Source organism: Gorilla gorilla, chromosome 9 (genome assembly GCF_029281585.2).
Source record: "Gorilla gorilla gorilla isolate KB3781 chromosome 9, NHGRI_mGorGor1-v2.1_pri, whole genome shotgun sequence".
Classification (NCBI taxonomy): domain Eukaryota; kingdom Metazoa; phylum Chordata; class Mammalia; order Primates; family Hominidae; genus Gorilla; species Gorilla gorilla.
In genome coordinates this window covers 23,930,330-23,950,375 of record NC_073233.2, presented here as the reverse complement: position 1 = coordinate 23,950,375, position 20,046 = coordinate 23,930,330, and the positions used below count along the sequence as shown (strand labels likewise).

The 20,046-nt window shown below is 49.7% G+C and overlaps 1 protein-coding gene across 1 annotated transcript in view; it reads right to left on the bottom strand.

Annotated features, from left to right (window-relative positions):
* The window catches only part of OTOG (otogelin), a 100,297-nt gene that overhangs the window by 79,376 nt on the left and 875 nt on the right, over nucleotides 1-20,046 (bottom strand). The window contains exons 3-15 of the mRNA XM_063711028.1: nucleotides 19,983-20,043; nucleotides 16,137-16,212; nucleotides 14,586-14,678; nucleotides 14,278-14,432; nucleotides 11,884-12,002; nucleotides 10,460-10,665; nucleotides 9,468-9,598; nucleotides 9,139-9,245; nucleotides 8,622-8,731; nucleotides 8,121-8,249; nucleotides 6,952-7,060; nucleotides 6,632-6,678; nucleotides 5,962-6,107 (exon numbers count right to left, since the gene is read on the bottom strand). Coding sequence (XP_063567098.1) covers nucleotides 5,962-6,107; nucleotides 6,632-6,678; nucleotides 6,952-7,060; nucleotides 8,121-8,249; nucleotides 8,622-8,731; nucleotides 9,139-9,245; nucleotides 9,468-9,598; nucleotides 10,460-10,665; nucleotides 11,884-12,002; nucleotides 14,278-14,432; nucleotides 14,586-14,678; nucleotides 16,137-16,212; nucleotides 19,983-20,043 — 1,489 coding nt within the window. The remainder of the gene's footprint in view (nucleotides 1-5,961; nucleotides 6,108-6,631; nucleotides 6,679-6,951; nucleotides 7,061-8,120; nucleotides 8,250-8,621; nucleotides 8,732-9,138; nucleotides 9,246-9,467; nucleotides 9,599-10,459; nucleotides 10,666-11,883; nucleotides 12,003-14,277; nucleotides 14,433-14,585; nucleotides 14,679-16,136; nucleotides 16,213-19,982; nucleotides 20,044-20,046) is intronic.

Below are 20,046 nucleotides of genomic sequence, written 5' to 3'. Positions count from 1 at the left end.
GGCAAAGAGAGAAGAGGAAGAAGGAGACATCCAGGCAAAAGGAACAACTTGTACAAAAGCTCTGTTACAGGAAGTCGTTTAATGCACTCAAGGGCATAAAGAAGACTAGAGGGACCAGAACCCATCAGGCAAAGTGGTTTAAGATAAGGTTCAAGGCTGGGCACAGTGGCTTACGCCTGTAAATCCAGCCCTTTGGCAGCTGAGGCAGGGGGATCACTTAAGCCCAGGAGTTCAAGACCAGCCTGCTCAACATACAAAGACCCTTTCTCTACAAAAATAAAAAATAAAAATAATTTTTTAAAAAGTTCAAGAGGTAGGTAAAGGCCAGCTTAGGCAGAGCCTTGAAATATTTTTAGACTTTATCTTAAGTCCAACAGCCAACCTGAAAAAGTGAACCAGGAGAGTGACACAGTGAAATGACAGAATGATCAGGGCTTGAAACTTTAAAGAAATACATTGTGCAACCAGCCACAACCATCCTTCTGAGTTCCTGCCCAGGAGTACAGAAAATCCCTGAAACAGCTCAAAATCATTGTATCTAAAACATCATCTTCTTTGTTCAACCCACTCATCCTCTAGTCCCCTCTGGACATGTCACCTGTGTGGGAATAAAGCCCACACCCTTTAGTCAAAAGTCTCAGGTTCAAATCCTAATGTAACTGAAAGCTATGAGACCTTAAAAAAGTCACTTAAATTCTCCATATCTCAGTTCTCTCCTCTGCAAAACAGAGATAAAACAACAACACTTGGTTGTACCCAATCCTACCCAGTTGGATACAGATTTTTAAATGTGCATAAAATATTTTAGAGGTTGCATTTACCTCCAAAAGCCCACAGAACTTCACTAAGAGTGAAACTTGATGTAGGCAAATTCTAAAAATCACACAGGAGGGGATCCCAGGATGAAATGTAGATGATAACAAAAGAATCTAACTGCATTACAAATGTATGAAACAATCTCAGTGAAGACAGTGGGAGGAAAGGTGTTGACATAAGTAACTTTGTAAATAAGTAGAATTTATAAGACTAAAGGCAAAAGAAACTGTGCACAAAAACTGTACTTTAGTTGATAAAGTTATTTCCTATAGAGGTATGCGTTAATAATAGGAATATACACGTATACTGGAATTGAACAATTAGGTAAATGGATGGTGTATGGTGAAGGCCAGGTTTCTTACTGTTAGAGTGAGTGTTTACAGATAAGCAAGAGGAGGAAGCTAGAATGATCCATGTGGAATGGATTAGAATTGGGCCATCAGTATGAAGTCATGTTTAGCACATGTAGATACAGATGGTTTTATAGAGTAACATTTATACTTACGTGTATATACTAAGATAAACATGGATATGCATATACAGTCGGCTCTCCATATCCAGGGGTTCTGCATCCATGGATTCAACCAACCATGGATTGAAAATATTTGGAAAAAAATATGGATGCTTGCTTCTGTACTGAACATGTACAGACTTTTCTTACCATTATTCCCTAAACAATATAGCATAACAGCTATTTATATAAGCATTTACATTGTATTAGGTATTATAAGTAATCTAGCAAGGATTTAAGGTACACAAGAGGATGAGCGTAGGTTATATGCAAATACTATATACCATGTTACATAAGGAATTTGAGCATCTGCAGATTTTGGTATCTGTGGGGAGTGGGGTGCTGGAACACAGATAATACCCACATTATCTGTGGAAATACCCCACAGATAATAAGGGTATTTCCTTTCTCTGTCAGCTGGGAAGGCCTAAAAGAAGTCATACCCCAGTAGCAATGAGCACACCTCATCCCCTGATCTTGATTCTAATACCATCGTCCAATAAAAGGAATCAGGAGAACCTGGTAATATTTTTGGAGAAATGAATGATACTAGCACTGGGACAGGAACTATACAAGATAAGCTTGGTGCATCTAATAGGCCCAGAAAGTAAAGACATGAAAGCACACACACACACTCAAGCCCCACCACCACTAGCATATACACACGCAATAATGAAGGTATGTCAAAGGGACATAGGAGTCAACTGTATGATCTCCCAGTGCCCAAAGCTGGAACAATTCAAGTAAGAACATAAAGGTGTAGTGGATTATAACTCAAAGTATAAAATAAACAGCCATGAGTCTATGCTGATATAAATAAGTAAATGGGAGAAAAGAGACAAATCTCCCTGGCAGAAAAGTTCTAAATAATGCATGTAGATTCTCTGCCTTCAAGGAGGGGGAGAATAACTTCCCACTCTGTAAGTGTGAGTTGCCCATAGTGACTTCCTTCCAAAAAGAACAGTATGGAAAGGGGGAAAAAGGAGTAAGTTTACAGTGGAGAAACCTGAAAAACACTACCTCCACCAGATGATCAAGGTCATAATCAACAGTGATAAACAATGTTGATAGTATATACCACGGATAAGATGTGATGAACATGGCACTTTACCTCTGTGATCTTCCTCCCAAAAAAAAAACCATAACCCCAGTCTAACCATGAGAAAAAGAATCAGACAAATTCCAATAGAGGGGCATTATCCAAAACAGCTGACCAGCACTCTTCAAACTTTGAAGATTATCATAAACAAGGGAAATCTGAGGAACTGTAACATCCATGAAGGGCCTAAGGAGACATGATGACTATATGTAATCTGGTACCCTGGATCAGAAAATGACATTAGGTAAAAAACTATAGAAATCTAAATAAGGTATGCACTTTGGCTAATGATAATCTATTAACATCGGTTCACTATTTTTAACAAAGATGTCAAGGGAAACTGGGCATAAGATAGACAGGAACTCTAGGTACTATCTTTGCAATATTTCTGTAAAGCTAAAGATGTTCTAAAACATAAAGTCTACTTTAAAAAAACACTTTGAGGGCTGCAAACACTACACAGATTCTGGGGTGGATGTGTTCAGATGCTGTTATAACATCCAACCCTAGGTCAGGCTCAGCTCTGCCTCCTGCTGGCTGTGGATTCTCAGAAATGCCCCAAGCCTCTGTAGGCCTGTCTCATCATATTTAAAATGGGGAGAATGATAACTACCACATGGGGTATGTTAAGACTTAAAGTACATGTTTTTTGCAAAGTAGTTAGTCAAAGTTCAAGGCACTGTGCAAATATTTTATCATTGTCATTATCATCCTCTCTGTGAATGTCCCCACTCCACTCCATTGCTGGGCACCCAGGAGTGCAGTTGCAGCTTCATCTTTGACTTCTCTCCCACACACTCCCCGCTTCACCAGACACAGTCAGTCAGTTGCCAAGTCCTTCTGCATCTGCTTTAATGGACCCTGGAATACTCCAACCTCGTTGTTTTTCTCACATAATCTAATCAACCCTTGGAGTGCCCTCCCTCCCTCTCCTTACCCAGGCATACTGATTTCTATGAATATTTTTAGGCTCACTTTTTAGGTCACTCAGCCCAAATGCCACTTCTGTCATGAGGTTTTCCCTGATCCTTTTTTCTGACCCGTAGGACTATTTCTTCCACAGAACTCCCCTGTGACGGCACTGATCATGTTGTAGCTTGTGTGGAAGCTGTCTGAGGACACGCTGACCTCCCTACAGGCCACAAGAGCCTGAAGATAGGATCAGGGTCTGATTACTCTGTGTAACCTCACCATGCCCAGCACAGAGCTGGCACAGGGCTGGCCCTCCATGGGTCCATCATGTGGGTGAAGTCACAAGGAGGAGAGCTGGCCCAAGGTAAAAAGAACCTGCTGTCAAGAGGCACTGTCCCACAAAGAAGAGGGTTGACTCAGGCCAAGGCTGACCCACAGCCTATCAGAGACGTGGTAGAGAGAAGGGCTGATGGCCAGGTGTGGTGGCTTACACCTATAACCCCAACACTGGGAGGCTGAAGAGAGTAAATCACATGAGCCCAGGAGTTCGAGACTAGTCTGGGCCACATGATGAAGCCTCAACTCTACCAAAAAAACAAAAAACAAAAAAAAACTAGCCAGGCGTGGTGGCACGTGTCTGTGGTACCAACTACTTGGGAGGCTGAGGTGGGAAGAGCGACTGAGCCTGGGAGGTTGAGGCTGCAGTGAGCTGAGATTACGCCACTGCACTCCAGCCTGAGTAACAGAGTGAGATCCTGTCTCCAAAAAAAAAAGGGGGGGATTCTGAGTAAGGGACCCTGAGACCCAATAGCCCCCAGGATTCTGTAAGTGGGAAGGAGCAGCTGGGCTGTGCCTGTGTGTCCTGTCTGTCTTATGCCACCCTCAGGATGTGATGGGAATGACCCCACTTTTGAGGAAGAGCAGTCTCCTGACTCAGAGAGCAGCCAAACCAGGGCTGGGCCATTCTCTAGGAGAAAGAAGGGAGGGGGACACTCAGGCCAAAAGGAGAAGAAAGCCCAGTCCTCTGCCTCATCCACAGTTCAGCCTGTGTCCCCAGGGCCATGGAGTGACACCGGCAGCTGATGCCTGCTCACATTCAGGGCCCTCAGTGCTGGGGGCTGGAGCAAGGCTAGCAGGGAGGCAGGACTGTGGGGCAGCTGCCCTGGCTGTGGGTGTGAGCTCCTGCTCTGATGCACAAGGAAGAGGTTGGGCACAGCCCAGACTGGGGCTTCCAGGGTTGGCTGAGCATGATCAGCCCAGGGACAACGGAGTCTCCGCTGAGAGACAAGCAAACCCCCATCTACCCCAGACTTGCACATTGGCCATTTTCTCAGTTATGTTCACAGGTGATTGACACAGTTCAAGGGTCATGTCCTCCAGGAAGCCCTTCCTGATCCACTTCACACCTCTGTCACCCAGTGCCCAAGTAAAACAACAACAACAAGAAGTTCCCCCGTAGAGATCCACCCTGTGCCCTCCATGTTCTCTCATGTAGCCCAGTTACAACAGTTCACTTGCCTGCCTTGCCCACCAAACTATAGGGCCCAGGGAGGTGGAGCCATGTCTAATTCATCCCAGTCTCCAAGACCCAGCTCAGCCTCTGGCACAAATAGGTATTCAATGTTTGCAGAAGGAAGGACAAAAGGATGGAAGGAAAGAAGGAAGGAAGGAAGAGAAGGACGAATGTTGAAGGTGCAATCCAATGAAGCAGAGACGATAAAGTTAAATTAAACCAATTTTAGAGATTTTTTTTAAAACACTGAGGCCCACTCCATGATCAGGAATTCCAGTTAATCATTTATAAGGAAGAGATTTTTGTGTGCCATTCACACTGGTCGTTCTAACATTGTTTTGAGCTTATTTCAGTAAATATTTTGGAATTTTTTTTTTGTAAAATGGGTGTAATTTTCCTAATACAGGTGTGCAACAACAAAAAAGTTGCCTGAATGCCAGTTCAAATTGTTCCATATAAAGATGCTCTTAAAAGACAGAGTTATCCTAGAACCTTCATTCTTTTTTATTTGAAATTTTAAGTCATGTCCTTTATAAAGACCGTAGCAGTGAAAAACGGTGTACTTTTTTAAAAATCGTGGAATATAAAATGTTTGAAAATTTTAATTTTCTTTATGTGTGAAGACACATAAAATATGGGAGGAAACCAACAATCAAAACTAACTTTTTGTAGATAGCCATTACATTTCTTTTTTTTTTTTTTTTTTGAGACGGAGTCTCGCTCTGTCGCCCAGGCTGGAGTGCAGTGGCACGATCTCGGCTCACTGCAAGCTCCACCTACTGTTTCAATGCCAACATATTCTACAAGAGATTTGTTTCATAAATTAATGGATTTAAAAGTAGGTGCCAGTGTTACACTTTCATATATATATATATATTTTAGGTAGTAAAATCCTAAAACCAAAAACCCACTGAGGTCCAGAAAAGGGAAGTGACTCAGTCAGCAGAGAGCAGAGGTGCTTGGGCTGGAGTCCAGTCTTCTCCCCAGAGAGAAGAGGCAGCAGGTGGGGGCCATGGGAAGACCTGAGCCCTGTCCTAAGTCCCAGTCTCTCTCGGGGGCAGTAGGCAGGAGTAGCTGGGTGGATCGGGCCTGGGGATCCCCAGCTCTTACCAGGCCACATGGGGCATTCTGCAATGTCACGGTGAAGGTGCCCGAAGAGCGGCTCTTGGCCAGGATGTACTGACATGTGGCGGGGAACGTGTACCGGCGGCCATCAAAGGTTGTGAAGTGAATGTCACCAGTCACTGAGCACTCAGCTGAGAGGTAGAAAAAGGCCACTGACCCATGGGAGCCGCCCCAGGGGAACTCTGCCCTGCAAGCTCCAAGTATGAGGAGGACACAGCACCCTGCCCTCCAGAATAAGAGCAGTATAAGGAATGAGGCCTGGCCCCTGAGAGCCCTGGGCAGTGGGAGACACAGGTTTGTCCCCAGGGAACTCTCTGAAGAGAGGTACAGCCCTGCCCTGGGGATCTCCCTCGGAGGGGAGACCAGGGCCTAGCCTTCAGGACCAGCCTCAGGCCAAGTACCCCTAGCTCGGGAAGGTCTTTAGAGATACAGAACCCATGGAAACCCCTTCTCCTCATGGGAAACCCTTCCTGGCAGGGGCTGGAGCCACACCTTAATCAGGCAAAGTGATTCTGAGGAAACAGGGGTCCGGGCTTAGCCAATGGAACTGAGTGACATCCCCACCCGCAGCAAGCCTGGCCCCCAGGGATTCCTTGCCCCAAAACCTATCAGGCTGGTAGAAGGGATCCTCGTGCAAGGTGGGGGTCAGACATACCTGGGCAGACAGCTGTGCTGCACTCCCACCTGCCTGCGGAGCATGTGCTAAAACACAGAGACCAAGGAGGCAAGAGGTCACCCCTCCAGGCCTGAGCTGGATGCTGGGAAACTGCAGGGCCCACAGCCCTCAGTCTTCCCATCTCTAAAATGGGTGGTAGAGATTTCCCCCCTGGATTGGATCTAATGAGATTCCCCTGGGACTCAAAGGTACTGAGTGAGTGCCCCGACGCCAGCCATTAGTGCTCCCAGATGGGCAGCCCTCGTGGAAAGCCTCAGCGGCCACGCCCCACACCCTGCTTCCCGGCAGCAGACACAGACCAAGCATTGCAGTCTTCCTTCACCACAGAGCCAGGTGGGTACAGAGTCCCGTGAAACTCACAGGGACACTCAGCTGGTGCCACGCAGCCCCCATCCTCGAAGATGAGCCCTAGAGTGACAGCAAAGGGCCAATTAACTCACCTTTGCCCCTGTTCACAAACCATTCGTGGCTCCCCAGGGCCTGTGATAAAGATCCCCTTATCTAACTTCTTTCATCTCTGAACCGACTTGCAAACTTTCTCCTCTATAAATCCTTGGCTCAGGCCGGAAGTGAACACCTTCTGATGAAAGAATCCCACCCCTAGACCTTTGCTCAGAGAACTGCCCACAACCCCATCCCCAACCTGCACACGAGCTTCTCCTCACCACCTCTCAAAAGCCTGTCACCGCATCAAAAATAGCTTAGGTGCCAGGCACCACCTCCTCCAGGAATGACTTCCCTGACAACCTCTCCCCAATCTGAATTCCTGTATTTTTTCTTATCTGAACTCCCCTGAGCTGGCCTTCACCACGTCATACCTTAGACTGGTCATATGAGCGTCATATCTCTGAAACCAGATTCTGATTCCCAAAGTCAATGGCTTTATTTTTATATTTTTTATCTCAACCAACCTCCTAGCCAAGCACACTATAGATGTGCTGCAAATTTATACACTGAAAACCAGTCCCCATACATGGACCAATGCTTAAACAAATGTATGTGTATATATAAACCAATTATCTGTTCTCATACCTTAAGAAGCGCAGTCCTGATTAATTTAAATATCCCTATGAAATCAAATGTCCTGATGAATCTCTCGAGAGGCTGCAGTTCTGTCCTCACCCTCACTTCCCTTAAACCATTTATTCATTTGTTAATTGTTTGCTCCTTCCTTCCTTCCTTCCCTCCCTTCCTTCTTTCCTTTTCTTCCTCCCTTCCTTCTTTCCTTCCTTCCTCCCTCCCTCCCTCCCTCTCTCCCTTCCTTCCTTCCTTCTTCCCTTCCTTCCTTTTTTCCTTCCTCCTTCCTTCTTCCCTTCCTTCTTTCCTTCTTTTTTTCCTTCCTCCCTCCCTCCCTCCCTCCTTTCCTTCCTTCCTTCCACAAACAGGTATCTTCTGAACTCCTGTTTCGTGGCCATCTGTGCCAGGCCAGGAAGATGGTGCCAGGCACCTACGTTTGCCCCTAGCATACCATTGGGGCAATAGCAGCCGTCCACACAGGCGATCTCACTGTCCACACAGGATGCCCGGGGCTGGCAGGAGGCAGGGCAGCAGGCGATGCACTCATTGTAGGTAAAGGCCTTCTCCTTGCAGTGCACAGCTTGGGAAGGAGGGATCCATGGTCTCTCAGCTACTGGCCCCAGCTCTGCCAGGACCCAGCTCCTACCCCAGGCCGTGGAGTGGGGATGGGAGGGAGGGCTTTGATTTTCATGATTTCCTAGTCCCAGAGGGAGCATTGGGTGCCCAGGAAATTGACAAGGAGAAGGAATTGCAAGGGGAGGCTCTGAGAATCACCCAGGCTAGCTCCTCCCACTCTGAGCCTCAGTTTTTTCATCTGTCACATGGCGATAAAACCTCGGGGCTGAGAGTTCTGATAACTGTGATTCTGAGCAGGACAAGACATTGAGCTGAGGCCTGAGAATGCCACCCACAGCCTGAAGCCCTCCCTGCCCCACTACTGGGCTGCACCTACTGCATTGCCGGATCTGGGTCCTCCAGCCTTGCAAGGGCCGCCCTGCCTGGGCACACGCCCGGGCATACTCCGCCAGTGCCCGGCACCAGGTGGCTACGTCGCCCATTGATCTGTGCAGAGAAACCAAGGGTCACACTGGAACAAAACCCAAAGTGCCACCAGCCCACCAGCATCCCGTAGAGACTGCCAGGGCTTCAGGGCACCTCTCCTCTCCACCCAGCTGGGAAAGGCTGCCCAGGAAGGCATCTAGGTGAACAGATCCCTAGACTTGAGCTATAAATCCTGGATTCTAGTCCCAGCATTGCCACTAACTTGTTATGTGACCCTAACGGGGTCCAGCCCCATTTCCAAGCCTCAGTTGAATGGGGCAGCTCCGTCCCACCTAGGCAGATAAGAATTTCAGAGCCTTGGGAAGCAGATCTGGCAGTGCCTGGAATCACCCAGTTTGGTGGCCCGTGTGCTGAGCACTCACCCCAATACTAGAGGGTTCCCCATAGCCCACACCACCCCTACTCACTGGCAGAGATCACTGGTACAACTGGCTGTGAAGGGCAGAGGGCTGACGTAGGCATGGCAGGCGTCAAAGGGGGGCCGCAGTAGAGCCTCACATTGCTCGTACACGCCCTAGAGCAAGGGACCAGGAGCCAGGGCTAGGGGCTGGCAAAGCCACACACAGCCCCACACAGAACCCCAACTTGAGCTGTGGGGAGAGGGAGAGGAAGGCAGAGAAGAGAGGGATGGGGTCAAGGGCACCAGCCACTCTGGGGTCCCGCAGCCAGTGGCTTTCAAAGAGTTGGATAGCAAGTCAGGCTCTAGGGTAGGGGAGTTTCTCCCCAAGCTCCAGACCTGCATGGTTCCTGGGTTCTGCTGTAGGCACGGTGGGCGAGGCAGGGAGGAAGTCGTGGGCCCTGGAGGCTGGTTAGGGGCCTGCTCCTGCCAGCTGTGCACAAACTCAACCACGTCGTCAGTCAGCTTCCCTGGAGGAGGGAGCTGACATCATGATGGGGCAGTGATGGGGTCGGGTGGATGGGAGGGACAGAAGGCTCTGAGGGAAAGCGGATCCCAAGGGATGGGTAAGGAGTTTTGAAGAATCCGGTCTCCTGAGCTCCCATCCCAATCAGGGTTTCCCAACTGAGCCATTCTCCTGAAAAAGCTGTTTGATAGCAATTGTCAAGAATGCTCAGGAACCTGTAGTAGCTCCCTATGGCTCCAAACTCAGGGGATGCAGCACCATGCACTGGAAAGAGAACTGGTGTGTGAGCCTGAACAAGTTCCTGTGTCTCTCTGAGCCTCAGTTTCCCCATATTTGCCATAGGGAACATAATCTCCCAGTGAGATTGTTGCAAGGACTACTTGAGATGATGCACGTAAAGTGTTTAGTATGGTGTAGGTGCTCAAAAGGGGTCACGACCCTTCTGGCCAGAGCCACCATGATTTGGCCCTGAACGCTTCACTCACTTCCTACCACTCCTCCATAGGTGTCTTTAGCTGGGCCATTTCTCTTCCTGGCTGTCTCTAGCCCTCTGCTCCCTGCCTACCCCATGCCCCACATTGCAGGGTCAATCCCACCTGCAAAGTGTCTATTAGACCCCACACAACCCTAGTGGGAATTCTTATCATGACTATTTTTGCAGATTAGGAACCTGAGGTTGACAGTAGTTTAAGAACATGCCCAAGGACACACATTTGTTAGGAAGGGATCCTTGGCCTTCCACTGGGTCTTTAATACCATGACCACGACCCCAGGGCTCTGTTCCAAGTCCCCTCCGACCCCTCCCAGCCTGACCTGTCCCCCATCCCCACCAACACCCCTCAGAGGCCACCTGTCTGACCCTCACCAGAGCTGGTCACCAGATCATCCTTGGGGTCAGCATTGTTGTTCCCACACAGCCCATGGGTCCAGCCCAGAAGCTCTGGACTCATCTTGATATAGACAGCCGAGGCACCATCCCAGGCCAGTGTGAAGGCTGACTGATGCCGCACGATGACATAGCCGGCAAGCGGCTGCAGACGCACGCTCCCCATTACATGTGGCAGTTGGACCCTGCAGGGCACATCCCAGAGCTTCAGGGTATCCACAACACCTCCACTAGCCCAGTCTCTTCACCGAAGGAACAGCCAGTCCCTACCCCATGATCCAAGGCCCCCACTTCCCCTCCCCATGAATTCCCAGAATTCCCAGGTGCCTGGAAGTATACCATTAGAGATGGATTCTTTTGTCTTTAGAGATTTTTTAAGACGGCAATTTCCTGGGCAGGAATAAATCTTAGAGTGAGTGACTCCAAGTTCCTTTCTCCCAGACAGGATAGAATATAAACAAACATCCGCTTTATTTTTTTGGTGGGGAGCAGGAACCAAGTGGAAACAGAAGCCAAGAGAGGAGGAAAACTGGGAGTGCAAGAAAAGATGGTGGGCTCCAGCAGCCTTGACCACTTTCCCAGTTTTCCTGGTACAGGGACCCCTAGCCAACCTGGAATTTGGCAACCTTCAACCCAGCAAAATTTCAGGAAAGGGAAACAAAAGTACTGTCTAACTAGCCACAAGACTCATTTACCAACTCTTCATTCACAGGAGAAACCTATAGGCCATCAGTTTTACACTCAGCCCCAGAACAATTGCTTGGTCACCCAGTTTCCTGATCTGAAGCAGGAGATGAGGACAGGGAGAAGTGTCATTACAGGAAGACCCCATGACAGCAACAAGAAGTGACAGTGGACAGCAAGGAAAGGAAAGAACAGTGAGGAAGAGATGCAAGAAAGATTTCACAAAGGACCACAGTCTGGGGCATTTTAGTACGGGAGCAAGGGGTCCCCACTCCTCTGGTGGTCCTCCAAGCATCCCTGATGGCCCAGCAAGATAACTGACATTCACAATGACCCTGTGTCATCAGAAATGGAAGTGTACTCTGAATCTGCTGAGAGGAGGTAGAAACTGTGTATGATCCATTTGGGAAGATTTTGGGAGGGAAAAGTAAGCATGCTTATCATGATAAACTCTCAACTCACTGGAAAACTCTATTTTCCTGAAAGCCTGCTGTCTGGAAATCTGCAATATCTGAGAGTTCCAGGAAAAAAAATCATTCTGCAAACCCCACTGGCAAGAAACCCAGTGACCTGCCAGTATGCTTCTGCCCAGATAGTGGAAATTGCTGTTTGTCCCCAGAAAACAATTTCCTTTGGGCTTGAGAAGAGCGGATGCTCACCCATCTACCACCACCAGTGTCAGGGATAGGACAGCTCGATGTGGAAGGTGTTAGAGTTACCTCACGCCTCCATGGGTGACCTCCTTGGCCAGATGGATCTCCTGCTCACCCACAAAGAAGAGGCTGACAGCCCTGGAGCAGGTGTAGGGTGAAGAGCCACACTGCGGGTCATTGTGTACCTGAGTAGGGAGTTCAGAGGCCGGTTTGCAGGCTCCTGCCACAGGCCTGACCCTGAGCTTCGCACCTTATTGAGTTTTCACTAATGCTGATGGCTGTCCCCTGCATACCAACTGCCTTTCCTCTGTGATCTCGCTCAGTCCCCATATATCACAGAGGGGAGGCAATGGATTCACAGAAAGGTGAAGTGACTAAGGCCACACACAGAAAACTACGAAATCCCAGAGCTGGGATTCTAGCCCAGGTCTGGATGGCTCAGATTCCAGGGCTCTTCCCAGTCAATCATGCCATCTCCATATTTCTGAACTTTTCTCTTTATCCTACCCAGGAAATACCATCAGATTGAAGGCCAACAGACATACTCCACCATCTCACACTCATACAGAACACAAACACACACATCTATACACACCCCATAAATTTCTCCCATGACACTCTCAGTGCACACACTATATACACACTCCCCTTCCCCCATGCCCCTGGCAGGTACAGATTGTAGCTTTCCCCTACACCCATCGGCACACATCTCACTCCTGTGCTGCTGTCTCACACACACACACACACACACACACACACACACACACACACATCTCCTCTGCCCCCCCATTCAGACAGAACCCAGACTTCAAAGGCCATAGACCCAAAGGACGGGGTGGGGTAGAGGGGAGAGCTTCCCAGAGCTTATCCCTGCCAAGTGTGGAAACCCTTCCCAGGAAGGCACCTTCCATCAGATTACTGTTCAATGTGATTAAGCAGGCTGGAGCCACTTCAACTACAAGTGGGAACTGTGAAAGCTACCCCATGGTCTAACTAAAGGGTTTTCAAGCTTTTGCGACCATGACCTACAATAAGAAATATATATAACTAAAAATTTTACAAAATAATACTTATCTCTATCATGCGTAATAGACTCTTACAATATTTTCTATTTTATTTGTCTCATTTTTTAATGATGGTTGTGATTCGTTAAGTTGATTTTGTAACCCACGAGTGTATGGCAATGCATTAGTCTAAGTAATTGTAACATATCCATCATGAAATGATAGGTCATGAAAATCTCTGCTGTGTGATAGGCCGAGGCAGAGAGAGGAAAATTGGTTGCAGTTCCCCGCCCATCCAGGGCATGGCCCCTAGAGCAGGCTCATAGGTCCATGACTGAGACAGAAGGATCACAGATGGCTAGCAGAGGGGAGACACTGAACACTGGGGTCTCCCCACACCCCCAACCCCTTGACCCTAACTCAGTACTGACCAAGGTTCCCTCCAACAGAGCTGGTTCTCCAAAGAGACTTTCCTCCAGGTGGAGGGGTATTGAGCTGTGGCTGAAGGTGACTCCCAGTTTAGCACACAGGTTAGGCATGAAAATCAGGCCTGCGTGACAGTGGCTTTCACACGTGTTCCTATATTTCACAAACTTTACTGAGCACCAATCCAGGCACTGTTAAAGAGAAAGACATGACCCCTGGCCTAGGAAGCTCACAGCTGGTAGAGAAAACCAACCCAAAACCAGACCTTTGTAAGAGAAATACAATGACAGGGTCATAATACAGAATTTGAGTTACCCAGTGAGGAGCTCTTCAGCCAGCTTGGAAGGTCAGGAGATCCAGGATGGCTTCTTAGAGGAGGTGACTCTAAACTGAGTCATCCAGGACCTCCATCATTTCTCTGAGGCCCTATTCTCTTTCTTAGCACCCAATGATCTTTTTCCCCAGAATGTTCTCAAGTCTGCCCACACTCTCCTACTCTTCACTTGGCTAACTCCAATTTATTCCTTAAACCGCAACTTAAATGTGACTTTCTCCAGGAAGCTTTCCCAGGTTATCATCCTTCCCAATAAACAGGATTAGGTTTTCAGGACATGTTCGTTTAGCATTTGGCGTTTCTCCTCCATAGCACTCATTTGCACCTGAAATGAGTCATCTGATTTGATGTCCTTCTTCATTAGACTATAAGTTCTGAGAAGACAAAGATTATATCTGTGTTGTTGTCTACAGGGCCTCCCGCCACCAGACCTTATGCCAGAAAAGAGTACAGTATGCACTTAGTAAATACTTGATGAATGAGTGGCCCAATAAATGAATGGCCAGAGTGAGTGGGTGAGCGAGAGCTGTGGAGTCCCCAGCTCCTTCCAGGTGCAGACTGCCTGGGTGGGAGCTGGGGGGCGATGCAAGGAGGAAGGTGCCAGTCTCTCTAACTATGACAAGTAGAGCCCAGGCCAGTGCAGCCTCCAGGGCCTAGAGAGGCATTCCTGGACAGGCAAGGCAGGGGAGGCCTCACCTGGATGGAGAAGCTCTGTCCCTCGGGCTCACGGCGACCCACCAGGGTGTAGCTGCCCTTTCCGGAGAGGTAGTAGTAGAGCCCATCAAATGTCTCCACGTGGTGCTGCCCCCACGCCCGGCAAATGCTGTCCCTCTCAGGGCCGGCATTGTACACTGAGGGAGAGAAAAGAGAACCTCTCTCTGTAGCTACAGTGGGCACCAAGCCAGAGGCTGGTGGGTTCCAGCCCTGGAAGTGCTGCTCCCTTTCCCCCTAGCTTTCCCTGCACCCAGGTCCCTTCCTGGGGGTGGGGTGGAGCCCAGACCCACCCATCTGGCAGCGCGGTCCAGTGGCATTGAAGCGTCTGCAGTCACAGAAGGCTGGGTGCACACACTCGCCTCCATTGAAGCAGGAGAACAAGTCTGCATGGGAGACACACAGTCATTGCCCCATCAAGCTGAGATTGGCAGAACCCAGGGAGGCAGCCCTCTCAGGCTTCACAGGATCCAGACCCCCATAACAGGCAGCCCCAGCCCCAACATTCCTCAGCAGCTAGCACAAGCTGGTGCCTCAGACCACAGCCCTGCCCCCTCCCTGGCAAGCAGGTGGGGTGGGGTCGCAGGGCATCTGCCTTTGATGTGCATCAAGTGGCCCCCAGGCCAGCCCCACCTGGGCCTTCAGTTCCTAGAGCTGTTCCTGGCTAGCAAGCAAGGCAGGCAGAACTGAGAATGGGGAGCATGTGGGGTGAGCAGGGGGACTGCCCAGAGATCTGCAGCTGCTGCTCCTCCTCACTGCTCCACACACTCAGGGAAGAAGCCACGGGGGTAACCAGGCGATGGAGGAGAAGCCTGTAGCAAGAACAACCATAGACGAAGAGAAGACAAAGCAGAGCAGAGGGCAGCGAGGAAAGGAGCCATGATGTGAGAGGACAGGTGGGAGACACAGGACGGGTGAGGGACACAGGACAGGTGAGGGACACAAGACAGGTGGGAGACACAGGACAGGTGAGGGACACAGGTCAGGTGAGGGACACAGGACAGGTGGGAGACACAGGACAGGTGGGAGACACAGGACAGGTGGGAGATACAGGACAGTTGGGGGACACAGGACAGGTGAGGGACACAGGACAGGTGGGAGACACAGGACAGGTGAGAGACACAGGACAGTTGGGGGACACAGGACAGGTGAGGGACACAGGACAGGTGAGGGACACAGGACAGGTGGGAGACACAGGACAGGTGAGGGACACAGGACAGGTGAGGGACACAGGACGGGTGGGAGACACAGGGCAGGTAAGGGACACAGGACAGGTGAGGGACACAGGACTGGTGGGAGACACAGGACAGGTGGGGGACACAGGACAGGTGGGGGACACAGGACAGGTGAGGGACACAGGACAGGTTGGGGACACAGGACAGGTGGGGGAGGTAGGAACAGACACAGGACAGGTGGGAGGAGAGGCCACAGACCTAGGATAGGTGAGGGGGACCATGGACACAGGACAGGGAGTGGGGGCTACAGACAACACAAGATGAAGGGCAATACCAAAGAAAGTAGAAAGAAGCCACAGAACCGGGTGGGATGGAGGGGGGAAACAACCACTAAATAATGAAGCACAGTCTCACTGGAGTCAGCCTGTGAGGGGGCAGTCCCGGGCCATGGTCATAGGAACAGGACTCTAGAGAGGAAGCTCTCCTCAGGCAGGGAGGAGAATGCCAAATGGCATGGTGGCCGGGGCCAGGGTGGGTGGAAGGAGATGCCAAGCAGGAAAAAGGGGTCATGGAGGCCTGAGGGAAGCCCCACCTGCCCTCTGCCCTTTCAGGCCTCTGCCAGGGCTCTCCCATGCACAACCCATGGACCACAGTGAAGGTGGCACTTACAGGATGGTGCACACTTGGCCCGATGGAGCCGCCTTTCCCAGGAAGACATGGCCACAGAGTCTGGGGCTTCAGCCTGCTCGTGAAGACAGGAGGAAGAGAACACATCGAGGGCTGACCTCAGGACGGGTTCCCAGGCAGGCTTCCTGGTGGCCACAGCCCTCTTTGTTCATCTCCCAGAGGGAGGAGCCCCTGCCCCTCAGTGCCCCAGCCACTCCTCCTCGCCTGGCCTCCTCGAGAGGCAGAGGAGAATGTTTAGGCCTGCCCTGGGCTCAGAGGAACAAAGGCTTAGCTCTTACCTTCCCAAGTGGCATCTCTGTGGCAGACCATGAGGCCCATGGCTGGAACACACCCCCTCCCCTCCATGCCCCAATACCTGCCAGTCTCCTCTTCTTCCCTTTCTCCCAGTAAACCCTTATGTCCTCCACAGCCTTACACATAATCCCTTGTCTGGATAACGAGCATGAAGCAGAGCTAAGGAACAAAGGCAGCCCCTCACCCCAGGTCAGGGGAACATCTCACCCCCACAGCCACCCCCACCCCAACCTTCCTTTGGGGTTCTTCCAAGAACAGCAAAACCAGCAGCCCACAGATCAACACCCACTGCCCTCACAACTCAGCTCCCAGTCAGGACTCCTGCCCTGATACCTCAGGTCTAAGGAGGAGACAGGCCAAGTGTGGCTTAGAAACCCTATTTTCCAGACAGAACTCCCAGAGCATGGTCTCTCCAGACATAAACCGCCTGAAATCAGGACTGTATAACAACAGGGGTGTTCAGTCACCACAGAACTAGATGACTTATACACCAGCCCTCTCAGAACTCCAGTCCGAGACGTCTAATGTCACCTGGAACCGGCATCCTGGGCACAGTTGGCTCCTCCTCCCTTAGAGGTTCAGCCTCCTCATTTGTACAACGTCCCCAGAACCCTGTGCCAAGCATTGTGCTGGATGCAGTGAACAGGGCAGAGTCCCTGCCCTCTTGGAGCTTATGTGCTTGTTCATAGGGCCAACAAGCCACAAACTGCACTGTGGGTATTTACCTCACATGTCAGCCTCCCTCGTTGTCATCCAGCAAAGGACTTGAACATAGGAAATATTCAGGCCCTTGGTCCCTGGAGCCAATCCCAGCTCTTGGCCCTGCCCTGGCAGGCACAGCCTGGCCACCTTGTCCCTGACGCTCACACCTTTCATCTTCATGGTCTTCCTGACATCTTAGCCAGATTTTGGTGTCCTCACCTACTTTGGCCCCTGATTCCTGGGTTCTCCCGAGCAAGCCTTACCCAGTCGACCCAGGCCCAGCCCCAGGAGTCAGGTTTCCCACCCGGGTACTAATCTATCTTATGGGGCCCTCAGAGACCACAGGAAATAGGAGAGGGCAGGGTCACAGGAAACAACCCGCATCCTGTAGCCACCAGAGAGCTGTAATTAAACTCAGTCTTCGTGTCTTCACTCTTCACTCCCACTTTAGATGTGGCCTCAGAGATAAATGAGTCATGAGGATGAGACAACCTGTGATGCAAAGAGTCAAAGCCATTTTCTAAAGGATTTCTTAAATCTTGTCCAAATGATTAGTCTTCAGGGGCTAATCAATCAGGCGCTCTTAATCATTTTTATGCCACGAACCCCTTAGATAATTTAGTGACCCTATGTGGACACCTTCTCAGAATAATGTTTTTAAAAACATAAAATAAAGGATAAGGTTACAAAGGAAATCACTTATATTGCAATATCATTTTATGAAAATATTTTATAAAAATGTGTAATTTAGTAATATTTGTGCTTCTTTAATAACTCAATAAATAAAAGATCTAGCAGTGGGCCTTATCACTGCCAAAATTTTGAAGTAGTGATGAACATAAATGATATCTTGAGACAGCAACATCTATAAGTGGGAGGAAAATATCTGTCATGTCTATTGGTGACAGTCAAAAACACTGCAAATACTCTTGTGGTTTGTAGACTATAATAATAATTGAAAAGGATGCTGAATTTCAGTTGGATTGAGGTTTCTGTAAATAACAACGTGTTTTTATTTTCCCCCATCCATGGACCCCTGTCTACAACAATTCTCTAGAAAATGGTTGAGCTCTGTAGAAGTGGGACAGCATTGAAATGAAGATTGGTTGCCTACTGGTCTGGGGCACACCCCCACTTCATGAAGACGGCATTCCAAACAGGAGCCCTTGAAATATCCCTGGTACATGGGCTCAGTCTTCCACCCCCCAACTCCTGTCACCTTGGAGGGAGGCCATTCTAATTCCTTGTTGCTCTGAGGAGCAGTGTGAGAAACCTCCCCGGGTTGCCTGGTCCACTCACTTATGACCCTTCCCCAAGGAAAAGGCAGGATGCCTACCCTGGAAACCAGCACAGGAGGTTACCCACAGGGAAATGAAGTGTTTGGAGAAGGGTCATCTCCCCCACTAAAACATGGGGATTCCTGAAGTCCTGTATGCACGGCCTGGCTCTGCCAGGAGACTTTGCTCCACCTGCTCATTGCGGGGCCCCCGCAAGTCATCCACCCACCTCAATTTCTCTACCTACAAAAAAATGACTCCATTACCTTCCAACTCAAGCAGTGTTTGACTGTGATTCTAAATCTTAGGGCCTGGAAGTGTGGGCAAAGAAGAAGTAAAAGATCCAGGAAATCCACATCAGAGAAGAAGCACGCCCACACCATCCCCCCTCACTCCACCTTGGGGTCTTCATGTCTATTTCCAAAGGGCAGGAGTTGGAACTCATTGCTGTTGTAAACGATTCTCCCTGATCTGCTGGCTCAAGGGGCTCCCCAGAGCTGACCGCTGGGGCTGGGGCAGGGGCACTTGAGCTTAGGCTCAGCTGCTTTGGGGGACCTAGCTGCAGGTGGGTGGAACTTATAGCTCATCTGTAGTGATAGAAAGAGGGAGACAAATGCGGGCCAGGATTAGAAAGTAGGCCTGAGTCACCTGATCCAGAGACCAAAGAAGTTTGGCAAAGGGAGAAAACAAAACTGCCACCTCTCCCACAAACACAGAGGACCGTGCGAAGATGGGCAGTGGAATGGTCAAGACTCAAAGGATAGAGGCCGGGCTCAGTGGCTCATGCCTAATCCCAGCACTTTGGGAGGCTGACACAGAAGGATCACTTGAGGCCAGGAGTTCAAGACCAGCCTGGGCAACATAGTGAGACTCTGTCTCTACCAAAAAAATTAAAATTCAACCAGGCATGGTGACACACACCTATAGTCCTAGCTACTCAGGTAACGGAGGCACCAGGATCACTTGAGCCCAGGAAGTTGAGGCTGCAGTGAACTATGATTATGCGACTGCACTCCAGCCTGTGTCACAGAGCAAGACCCCGACTCAAAAAAAGAAAAAAAAAGGCTCAAAGGATGAGTTCAGGGCTCTGCTTCTCAACCAAACCTTCCTTGCAACTTCCACCAGGTGGCCTAGTTTTTGTCTTGCCTGCATTCCTGAGGCTCCGCTCAGGGTATGGAGAGGAGCCTCTGACAGGGTTGAGGGCCTTCGCAGGCCAGTCAGGGAAAAGAGAACTCCATTCTTCTAAACGTTCATCTTTCTACTTTTACCTGCCAGAAGGGAGAGCTCAGCTCTCTCCTGAAAGAGCCCTGGTGCCCACCTCTCCTAAAAAAAAAAAAAAAAAAAAAAAAGAGTGGACTACAGACCCCCAAGAGATTAAAAAGAATAGAAGGGTTTTATGAACTTGCACACCTCAGACACATACCAGGAACCTGCTTGTTCCTTTCTGAACAACTCCAGAGACCCCTCCTGTAACCTACAGAGCTCCCTGCCAGCCTCAGATCCAGACAGACATGAGCTCCTGCTCAATGAAGCCCCCTCCCCAGACCCCCCTTACCTGGCCTCCCACGACTGTAGCCGTGTCCCCCATGGCAAGGGTCACCTCCTGGTGGCTGCTGCTG